This window comes from Erithacus rubecula (genome assembly GCF_903797595.1).
Source record: "Erithacus rubecula genome assembly, chromosome: 4".
NCBI classification, from domain to species: domain Eukaryota; kingdom Metazoa; phylum Chordata; class Aves; order Passeriformes; family Muscicapidae; genus Erithacus; species Erithacus rubecula.
The window spans coordinates 12,142,299-12,154,216 of NC_136686.1; the positions used below are offsets into that span (position 1 = coordinate 12,142,299).

At 38.7% G+C, this 11,918-nt stretch overlaps 1 protein-coding gene across 18 annotated transcripts in view; it reads right to left on the minus strand.

Annotated features, from left to right (window-relative positions):
- Window positions 1-2,255: 2,255 nt before the first annotated feature.
- Window positions 2,256-11,918, minus strand: part of C2CD5 (C2 calcium dependent domain containing 5) — a 56,354-nt gene continuing 46,691 nt past the window's right edge. For 6 of the 18 annotated variants that reach the window (XM_079303409.1, XM_079303406.1, XM_079303398.1 and 3 more), the window contains 6 exons: window positions 11,094-11,180; window positions 9,353-9,403; window positions 8,245-8,346; window positions 7,239-7,429; window positions 4,304-4,450; window positions 2,256-3,650 (listed from right to left, as the gene is read on the minus strand). In XM_079303409.1, coding sequence (XP_079159535.1) covers window positions 3,519-3,650; window positions 4,304-4,450; window positions 7,239-7,429; window positions 8,245-8,346; window positions 9,353-9,403; window positions 11,094-11,180 — 710 coding nt within the window. In that variant the 3' untranslated portion in view covers window positions 2,256-3,518. Of the gene's footprint in view, window positions 3,651-4,303; window positions 4,451-7,238; window positions 7,430-7,887; window positions 7,979-8,244; window positions 8,347-8,540; window positions 8,595-9,352; window positions 9,404-11,093; window positions 11,181-11,918 lie in introns of those variants that run through there. The other 12 variants (XM_079303407.1, XM_079303397.1, XM_079303408.1 and 9 more) reach the window with 4 other exon arrangements.

Sequence of the window (11,918 nt, forward strand, 5' to 3'; positions counted from 1 at the left end):
AGTTCCTGTCAAATTTGTCTCTAAAGTACAGCTGGGGCGCTTGAGAGATCAGCAGCTTGTCCCATACATCTCTTTAATTGCAGAAATTAAGGATTTTGTGGTTCATTAAATTAAAAGAGACAATGTAGTTGTTCTACTGCAGACTATCAAGTAAAATTAATCAGGTTAAATTTTAATTATTGCTTGCACTGAGCAAATTTTTGTCCAGGTTATTTTCACATTCCCATTTAGTTTGGATGCTGATTTAATTGTGTCCTTTTATTTCAGAGGAGCCTGCTTGGATTTTTAAAAGTCTAAACTCTATAATGAGTTCAGACAAATCATAATAAACCTTTCCTCAAAGGAAGTAAACACCAACTTTGTTGAATTTGATGCCACTCTACTTACATTATTAAAATTAATCTCAGTTTATTTGTAGCACAGGAGACTGTAAAAAGCAATATTCACGTGTTGGAGGTTAGGATTTTTTTCTTTTTTTTTTCTTCTTTCCTTCAGGGAAGTTTTCTCCCATTTGTTGCCTAAGAGATGGGAATGAGGGCAGTTGAGAGAGAGAGAAAATATGTGGCCAGGAAGGGGAGGGGGGGTTAAGGGGTGCAGTTGGCTGTAGTCTCTTAGCTGGGCAGTGAGTTTAGTAGCTGGGGGGGGATTTTCCCTCGGGAAGTGCAGAGATACCGAGAGACTTGGCTGGGAGTAAGGGGTTGGGCTCAGCCCTCTCTTGGGATCAGTGGAGACAGTTCCATGGTTTGGTGCCAGAGTGCTCATGCCCAGAGGATTTGCTGCACTGCGGAGTTTTGCCCTCGACTGCTTCTCCTTACCGAGGGTGAACCTCTTCTCGCAAGAGCAGCTACTGAGCTGAGACTATTTCAACACCTGTCCCCACGGGGAGGAACTCTCACCATCCGCTTGGATGCCTCCAGGGAAGCCGGATGCACAGGGCCTCTCCGGAGGGAACACGTCCCAGCTGCCTGTGGGAGCCTGGCTCCAGTGCCCAGCCCAGCTCTTTTCTGCCCCTGAGTCAGGCTCTTGCTACACCTTAACACCCAGCACGGGCCTGGACTCCCGCTGCTCCTGCCACTGCTGCGGGCTTGTTTCTATGTCTAAAGAAACTCACTAGAGGAAGCTGTGACATTTAAACAACTAGAAATTAAAAGATGTCATTAATGCTTCCATAGAAGCAACTACCACCCTTCAAAAGGAAAAATAATCAAAACCAGCTACTTTAGCACGCTACTTCGGATATTCCATGCTGAATACTTATGCTGGAAACAACCTTTTGTGCCAGATCCAAGATCTTTTGAAGTTATTCACATTCTGCCATTAGCTTCAAAGGGAAACAAGCTTTGCCTCACAAAATAATCAAGAGCCACAACTATTTACAGACCAATTAATTTATGGCAGCTTTGGTTTTAAGAGTTACAGAATTTAGCAAAATGATGTGTTCTGGTAAGTGCTAAATTCAAACACTTCAAATATAAAGGGCGATTAACTCCCAAAATACCAGAATTACAGGGTCATAGAATGGTTAGGGTTGGAACAGCTTCAAAAGTTCATCTGTTGGGAGGATGGGGGAGGTGTTGAGGAGAGTGTTTAGGGGTTGTTGGGAACAGTGGGAGTGGACACCTTCTAGACCAGATTGCTCTGAGCTCCCTCCAACATTACCTTAAACTTTTTCAGGGATGGGGCAACTACAGTTTCCCTGGGCAATGTCTGCCAGGGCCTCATTACTCTCACAGGGTGGAATTGCTTCCTAATATCCAATCCAAACCTACTCTGGGTCAATTTGGAGCCATTTCCCCTTCCAGACCCTTGTAAATAGTCTCTCCACCTTTCTTGCAGACTCTCTTCAGGCACTGGAAGGCCACCATGAGGTCACCTCAAAGCCTCCTCTTCTCCAGGCTGAACAATCCCAATTCTTCCAGCCTTTCCTCACAGCAGAGCTGCTCCATCCCTCTGATCATCTTGGAGCCTCCTCTGGACTCACTCCAGCAGCTCCATGTTCTTCCTATGCTGGGACCTCTGGGCTAGAAGAAGCTCTGCAGGTGAGACCTTACCAGAGTGGGGCAGAGAGGCACAATCCCCCCTCCCCTGCTGCTCACAGGGCTTTGGATGCAGCCCAGGATACAATTTTCAGTCCAGGATACAGATGAAGTTGTAACATGCTATACAAAAAATATTCCTCTAAGGAGAATGGGGGTGGGACATTAAGTACACATTTAGTACTTATACATTTACCTAATGCACATGTATTAAGACAGTGAATTTTATAAAGATATTTATTGTGCAAGAATGATTTTCATGCTCATTTATGAAATAATTAGTTTTAACAAATAATCATTCCATTGCTTAATTTCAACATTAAACAGAATATTTACATTCAAGTTTACATCTTGTTCAAGTTCCAAGTACAATATTGCCAGAATTAAGCAAGAATGCATCTTCAAATAAATGGTTTTTGTTTGGCTTTTTGTTTGTTTTTTACGACAGAGTATCACCACCTTTCAGACTTCTACTGGAAATGACAAATTTACTGTCTTTGCAGTACCCTTATTTCCCAGTTACAGCACTAGAAAAGAACAAAAAACCCCAAACACAAAAGCAACCTGCAGGAACCAGTGTCACACACATATATTGATCTCCAATTAGTCAGGCATTTAAACAGGAAGGAGGCTGCAGAATAACTTCTGCACAACTGATTTTTGGGGGACTGTTTATATCATGCTTGAGACAGATCCTGCCTTAAGAAAATGAACCTCAGGACAATTCTTTCACAAAGTCTTAAAAAACAAAAAGACCTGCTTTGTCAGTACTGAAGTGAACATCTTGTAATAGTATCAGACATACCCTGGAACTTTTTATTGTGTTCTGGGGTTGTTTTGTCCCACCACAAGGGTGCCCAGGATCACAGCATTGTGGTGTGGCAATTTAAAAAACAAACAACGTCCCCCAGCAACCAAATATAAAAACAACAACAAAGCAAGAAAAAATACTTTTAACGTGCAGAAATTCAAACTGTAACTTTTTGGTACTGCTTTTCTCTCTTCATACTCTACAGTGTAAAGCAATTTCAGAGTCCAGCCCATGTTTTCTTGGCCTACACACAAATCTCTCCCTTCTTCATCAAAAGTTTCCAACACAGGCACCTCCCTCCTACCCTGACCTGAGAATCAGCTCAGACAACACTCAAACTTAGAAATGGTTCTGAATGACAACTTATCACAGTGCCACTGAACAGCTCAAAATGCAACAGAGTATTTCCTTCCACAGTTACATGTTCTCCTTTCAGTGCCTCACTTGCTGCCTGGTTTTACAGAGGCCAGGAATAGTAACAGAAGAACCAGAGCACACCTGCCAGTTCATTGCTCTGACTTATGGAAGTTATATAACAACAACAAAAAAAATGATTGTCCTGGATTTTGGTTGTGAATGGAGAAATACTGACTTTGAAGATGCAAACCTAAACATTCCCACATTTTAAATAATCTTTATATTTAGCAGAGACTACTTCATTTGTTCTGCCTTCATGTTGTGACATCTCCTGCAGAACTTGTGGGCTGAGGAGCAACTGTAGAAGGTTGCACTGGCAGCATTTCTAGCTCAGATTCACGGACAAAGATGACGGCATCACCACTGACATTTATCAAACACTGAGCCTGGAAAAAAGACAATACCCAGTTACCAAACATTAAACAATATTATGTTTACTTATATCTGCTAAATATAACTACACAGAACAATCAGAGATCGGGAGAAGGACAAATTATTAGAATTTATTGGTGAGGCAACCTGTGCCACATTTTCTTTTCTATCCACTCACTTGTGTGTTACCAAACATGCAGATGTATTCTTGAAAGACCACCACAGATGAAATATCTGGATATCTACACTTGCTTTTGAATATATTTAATTTATTGGATATTTTGTTATTGTCTTTACAAATTAAGATTTGTCCCTTTATGTACAAATAGAGCATTTTACATCAGCAGCTCCAGGTATTTTTACATGGAGATTCTACACTGCAACATTAGAAATATCAAGTAAGTTCTGCACTACTGTGCAACTGTTTCCTGCAATTTATTTCATTCTAGCAAACTTGGTTTTTTTGTCAATCTGGATATTTATGAAGCATACTCATACTTTTTTTTTAAATACAGGAACACTCTTGGATTCTTCAAACGTTATACCAAGATATCAAGAAATATTGTGCAGGTATGGCTCTACAGCACTGCTGGTTTTTAAAGACATAAAATGTGTATTTGTATCATACTAACCACAAAAGCACATGTTATTTTGCATCCTAATGTACCTGATTTTTGTTGGGATTCTCCATGAAAACACATTGCTTCATTATGTATGACACAACTGCATTCCCTCCCAGAGCTGCAACATGAGCTCTCACCATGGCAAACACTTCAGCAATAAAAGCATGGAGGAAGCCACTGACACCACCCTCCTAGAATGGAAAAAATATACATTACATATTATATTAGGTCTAGCTACAAGATGCTGAGTACTTATTTTGCATATTTATCAGCTGAATAAATTAGTGAATCCTAAATGGTGTGGAGAACTTCAAAGCCATTCACTGTTTAATGAGTCACAGTTACAAACCAGATGGAGAGAGACCATTTACAGAGGCCTAGAGTGACAGGACACGACAGAATAGCTTCAAAGTGACAGGAATAGATTGAATATTGGAAAGAAATTCTTCCCTGGGAGGGTGGAGAAGCCCTGGCACAGGCTGCCAAGAGAAGCTACGGCTGCCCGTGGATTCCTGGAAGTGCCCAAGGCCAGGCTGGATGGGTCTTGGAGCATTCTGGGATAATGGAAAGCATCCCTGACCATGGCAGGGGAGTGAAACAAGGTGGTCTTTAAGGTCCCTTCCAATCCAAACCATGCTGTGGTTCTATGAAATTCTTGGAAATTCCCAGTAAGGAGTGACCATTACCTTTGATCACTGCAACTTCATGTATGTTAAAGGCTGTCATTAGTTCTCAACTAAAGAAATGATCCCTCAAAATAAAAAGGAAGCAAGGAATAAGGCAAAGACTTGAGCTATTCAAGCCATTATTTTTTTTTATTATTTTCACCCCTGAAGCACAAAGGAACTTCTAGCCATCTTATTTCATTAATTATTTTGACTTGATGGTGCTTGTGGGGCATTTTTACTTCTTTGGTGTAAAACTGAAGAATTTAAATTGATGTCAAAGGAGAAGGAAAACAACCAAGTATGGATTTTTCTAAAAAAATCCTTGTGAAAGAATATGAGCAACAACAATTGTGGGGAAAAATCTGCTGCACGCAAACCAGGCAACCAATCAAAGTAATAAAAATCCACGGAAAATGCTGAGGAAAAAAACTGATCAAAACAGAGACCACTGTTGGTTCAATATACATATAAAATTTCAGAATTCAAGTGAAAGCAAGGCAAGACCACTAGACTTCCCACATAACTCTGTGTGTGTGTGTGTGTGCCACTGGAAAAATGGAAGAGGCAGGTAGAAGAAGAGATTAAATTAAGTTGAATTTCCATGGACTGTGCTCATTCCTGAGAGTATAGTGTTCCCTGAATAGACTCATAAAGGCATAAAAAAATATATCTTGGATGAAAATTTACAAACAAAAAGGAGAGATACAATTTTATCAAACCCAGCATAAAGTTGGAACAAAGTCGACTGCAGCAAGAAATCAAAATGCAATACCAGTTCATAATTCTAATGGAATTTTGATTTTGTTCAAGTCTTTTAAAGGTACAGCAACTGATGGGGGAAAAAAAAATATGTCTTATAAACCTAACACAACATTGGATGGCAAGAGGTAATACCTGTAAACAGCAAAGCCTAAGAACAACGGATTAATATGACTTAAAATTATCACTTATTTTTTCTTCTGATACGTATTTCACCACTACCATAAGCAAAACATAAAGCATTACAAACAAAAATGCTGGTCATTACTTTCTTGGAGGACCTGAACCACAGAGAGGGAGATGGATATAATGACAGCTCTGTGCTGACTCCATTATAACTCAAGGCAATCCTGTAGTAAGAGTAGTTTGTGACCCTGCCTATATAGCTGAAATAACTTAAATTAGCTCCCCTAGGTGCTGGAAACAGCACAGTGACAGCATTCCAGGGACTGTGCAACATTCCATCTTCAAGGAAGAGCTGAATCAAACACAAATCCTTGTTGGGATTTCCTGTCACAGATACCAAAGCTTATCAGCTATTGAGTTTGTACCTACAGAATCTGCATTTAGTACAGGAATGTCCTGTAACCATTTCCCTGCTCTGACATCCTTTTGAAAACACTGTCCTTTTCACACATGGCTTTCTCAAGTTGAAAGGGGAAGTTAAAAGCAACTAGTAAGATCCAAACAAAATGTTTGTCTGATACAAGTTTCTCTAGAGAGGTCACAGCCCATTTTCAGGAAGCTTGACAATTTTTATTAACATATGGTCTGTAATTCTAGCAATGTGTAATTAGGAAAAAACAGCAAATTCTTCAGCACTGACAAACCAGGCAAGAGGTACACTCTATTTCTGTGGCCAAAAACAAAGATAAAGCTAATTCCCAAAATGACAGGAAAATTTTAAGGAACATTGGCTTGCATTTTGACATGCTCAGAGAATTATTTGTTTTCCCAATGAAGACTGAAGATAAGGGTTTGAACATCACCTCTAAGCTGGTTGTGTGGTCACCGACTCATGGTGTAATTTTAGATGCTCATCAGATGAAGTTTTGTTACAGAGAATGCACAGAATGCAGTGTTAAAAATTAGCATAATGTTATCTATGATATGGGCAATATTATATTAACCAAAGAATTTTAAAATCCAAATACACTGCGAAAGTTCACCACTGGGCTTGCTGAATGAGAGAAGAGTAGTTTTTTTTTTCTTTAGCATTTAATTTGGATTCAAATGATCCAAACTTATACCACTGTTGGTCAAAGACACATTTTTTCCATATAGTTCTGTTTAAGAACTCGCTGGTTTAGTGTTCTATCCAATTCAAACAGTAATGGCAATTGCTAACACCTTCCTAACAGTGCCAAACACAAAACAGCTTTGTGTGCTCCATGACAAAAGCAGTACAATGGAATTTGCTCTGCACTCAGCAGCACAAGTGACACAAATTCTACTCCCTGGCAGTGCCACACCTCAACTCAAACGCCTTGATTCTTACAATTAATAAAAAGTTATTCCCTGACAAAAAATGAATCCCTGCCAAACAGCTCACCTCACGCAAAGAAGTGGTTTCTCGTATAAAAAACATGTTGATTATCCCAAGATATTTGGTTATTTTTGCTCCAGGGAGAAAGGAAAGAGGTGTCATCTTAACAACTGAGACAGTGGAATTGGTGCATGACGGGGCAGAACGGTGCCGTAAGTATCCCTCAGCCAACGGACTTGCTTTTTCAAGGGAAGTAGCTGAAAAATGGGGAAAAAACAAGGAGAAAATAACTATAAAGATGCATCATTGTTCCTCAAAACACAAAAACTCTTCTTTATGGTTTTCCAAATAGCTTGGTGACAACATTCAGCTGCCTGTGATGCTTAGCCATATACGTGAGAAAGGAAATCATCATGCAAAGCATGCAAAAGGAGACAAGAAGCTGAAATGGCATTTATTTGAAAGAGTGGCATTCCTGCAAAAGGAAAACATTGAGGCGAGCAGCTGCACATACAACCATCAGCTATAATGTGAAGGTAAGGAAAAAAGTGCTAACATTTTGAAAAATGTATTCTGCTGGAAAAACAAATTATAGGAAGTGTGAAAGTTGTTGTTTCCCCAGTGCAGCATTTTCCATTAAAATAGGTATTAATCTCTGCTAATTTAAGCAAGATAGTCAGACCTGTGGCGAAAGTACTACTGAAAACCAACTCACCACTTGCTAATTTAGTGACCATTGCCTTGACTGTCCCCTTGGTGATTGCTTCCTGTTTCTCACCCCCAATTTTCCAAGATCACACACACACCTACATCCATGCAGTGGATGTTATACAATTAGTAGGCGTACACATGTATGGAGAACTAATTACAGCAACTTTATTTTGCTTTTTATGCTACTGGTTCATCAACCCTACGTAAGATTACAGAACAATGTCAGCAGTTTTCACACTTGGGAACTCATTCTCCCCGTGATCTGCAATGCTACTGTTGGGCAGGGCACTCCACTAAATCACCACTGGGAAATCAGAGATATGTCTCAGATTATCAGAATGTGGTAGAAACAGCCGCCTACTTGTCTTAATTGATCCGCGCCTTATGGTCTGAGCTTTCAGTTTAATGAGCTCTATCCAGCTGTTGCATCTGTCTGCAAAGGAACTGTAATCAACTGACGTTGCTGGAAACACAGACAGAAAAACAAAAGAAAAAAAAAAACAGAAAAAAATATATGGATGATGTCTCTTGCTCATCTCAATGCTCCTTTTTGAGGAAGCAATGATTTGTGTCTGAGAGAGAACAACCATCTGTTTTGCAGGTCTGTTTAAAAGGAAAAGTTACAGAATAGGTTTGGACTTCTCCAAACCAAAGTACCGATTTCTGGTGATGTCCCAGCTCTGAACCAACTGCCTGAGTGGGACTTCAGCACTGAAAAAACATGCAAATACAGTCATTAGGGACTTATACTAGATTAGTTTTTTTAATGTCAATTTAGGCTGTAAATTATGGCTTTTAAAACTTAATTTAAGCCTTTTTTAATTTTCATTTTCATTGGTCTTTTTCCTTACAAAGAGCTGCTGATAAGGATTTCAATTTCCCAACTGTCTTTATCAATAACTAACCTACAGACTGAAAAAAAAAATAGCTTTGGTGATGAGGATAAGAGTCACAAACCGGAACACCTCTGTTTTAAACACAAATGAATATTCCTTACAGAACAGTCTTCCTTGCCCCAACATCCTCCCTCCAACACCCCTCCCATTATCATTACAAGAAGTATGAGTTGTTTCTGCTATGACTTTTGGTATTAGTTGTAGGGTGTTTGCACATCTTTAAAAAAAACAAAGGGAACGGGGGATTGCAAACCATTTCTTCATTATCCTGAAGAAACGGGAGGAACACATGCTAACCTCAAATTAACACAGGCAAAACAGCTCTCTTCCCAGGGACTTATTTTCTGTCAAAGTTATATCAATGTACCTGACAGAGAGGCTGTTATTAGCAAATCTAATTCTTATAATGAAAAATCACATCAAAATATTAGGATATCATTAAGCCACACCAGAGCATGCATTCTCAGTTAAGTTGTAAACACTTCCTGGATTAAGACACATCCAAAAAGAGTATACCAATATCCCAAGAATGCTCATTCTGTTCTGGCAGATGGCTAAATTAAGGAAACTCACCTCTCTGAGCAGCAGGAATACCTGTGTGGGAACATGCACTCTCCAGGACTTCTAATAAAACAAAATTAATTCTGTTCAGATAATCTATTAAGCAGAGTCAGGTAGCACAGGACAACAGCTTCCAAGAAAGATGGCAGTGACTATTTCCAACGGCCTGGAGTCACAGGACAAAGGGGAATGGCTTCACACTGACAGACAGTATTTTTAGATTTGATATTAGGAAGGAATTCTTCCCTGAGGATGGTGAGGCCCTGACAGAGATTGCCTGGGGTAGTTGTGGCTGCCCCATCCCTGGAAGTGTCCAAGGCCAGGTTGGATGGGGCTCTCTGAGCAATATTATCTAGTGAGCAACATTATCTAGCAATATTATCTATTATCTGCCCAGGGCAGGGGGTTGGAATGAGATGATCTTTAAGGTCCTTCCAACCCAAACTACTCCACAATTCTATGACCCTTATAAAAGATTTTAGAGTCAAGTATGAAAAAACCCCACCCTCTATATAGTATACTCTGTACTTAGGTAAGTTATTTTAAATAATTCACTTTACTAAATCTACCTTGCAATTTTAATATGTTTCTTTATTAAAGATGACTCCTGTATAAGACTGTAAACCAATATTTTTAAAACAACAATCCTACAGAAGTAAAAATATATTAAATAACCTGCTAAATAAATGTAACTACAATGAAGATGTGAAGAAATGACAGATGGAATAATTGTCTGGCTGAACTGCTCTATCTACAGCACGATATGGGATGTGAATTATCAGGAAAAGAGGAACATGGGAACAAGCTGCCCTCCACTGGTCAATGCCCAGCACACAGGGAGCACAGTCCAGTAATGGGTAGAGAGACACCAGCAGAAATTTCTGCATAGCTTCTCTTTTTTAAAATTAAAAAAAATAGCAGTTAAATTGAAAGTTATGCATTAAAAAAATAAAGAACAGCAAGAATATTTTTGCTCAAACTAATCTGGCCTCTGAAAATACAAAAGTACGGTAGGCACCCTTCTTTACACAACTGATATAACAGGCAAAAAAGGGAGCTCAAACATTTACAGTAATTCCCAGATATTTAATTTCCTCTCAGTAACGATTTTGGTAGATAATCCAACAAGGGAAAACGAATTAAAGAGTGCTGATTTCAATAAATGAAATTTCTAATGCAGTCATAGAAGAACTGTGACAACCATTCTTGAAATACAGTTCTATCTCAGAACATAAAGCACCTGTTTAATAGCTATGATGTGCTGCACTGTACAGATTATTTACTATACAAGTTTAGGCTCCTTTCACTTAAAGAAAATTTGCATGCAACTAGTATTTGGTAGACACAGTATTTCCCATCATGAAAACAATAAGATTAATTATGTGAGGCTGAGAAAACATGGAGGTACTTTATATTTACATTTACAGTAAACTGGCCATTTACAGTATGTGACAAGCCTAATTATTAAGTAATTGACAGTTATGTCAAATGACACCCAACATCCAGTGGGTTTGCAGCATCTTCAGTATTCTAAATACAAAGACAGGAAATACAGACAGAATGATCAGCCATGCCATCTTCTGTGCCTCTCAAAATATTTGACAACAGGAGTAAACATACCCATTATGCTTAGGCAGCAAAGCACATCTAAAGCCTGTGAAAGTATAGATATTTTAAAGCCTCTACAACTATGAAAGAGCATAACTTAAAATCCATAAAAAACAACAGTTTAACACTCTTCCCCTTAACTGACCTTTAGCTGGAGAGAATGGTTGAGAAGAAAGGGAATCAGAGCAAAGTTCCAAGGGAAATTGTAGCTGTTCTTCATTGTCTGTAGATGCTTCAAAAAAGAAAGCATGGCCAGTTGATAATTAATCCCCAAAATAAGATTTGCTAGTAATTACAATTTAATCAGGTCTGACTTGAACAGGCTTTTTGCATTTGCATGAAATGATGCAGTTCTGAAAACAGCTGTTTGACAACAAATGCAGATGCAACACTGAGCAGAACTTGTGTTCCACTAAAAGATTTGAAATTTTTAGGAAAAAATGAAGTCCATTCAAGAATTTTTATTTTGATTCTGCAGATGAATCTAAGTCAGCTATTATAATAAAAATAGGCACTTCTCTCACGTGAAAACACTTCACTGCTACTACTGAAGAAGTCAGTCGTAACTACTGTTTTAGAAATACATGGCTCTGTTCTACTAATTCCATTCTGAAGAACTGAGTATCCTCAGAGTTCTGTCTGAATTCTACTTCCAGACTGCACACATTTCTAACATAAGATGGTACTTCATTAGCAAGGTGACATATGCAGATCACAATAGTCTCTTCTATTCCCTCCCTGAGCTCCAAAACTATTATTGCCCTGCTTAAGGATTTTCAGAAGGTTGGGTTTTTTTAAAAGTATTATGAATTTATTTTCCACCTTCCTAAAGTATGGACAAAATTTCTACTTATAAGAACAAGTATTCTCTGATGATTTACACCACATGCTTCAAAATAAAACAGAAATGTCATCATCTGTTACATCTATCTTTTAGAGAAAAACAATCCAAGTAATATCATACACAAAA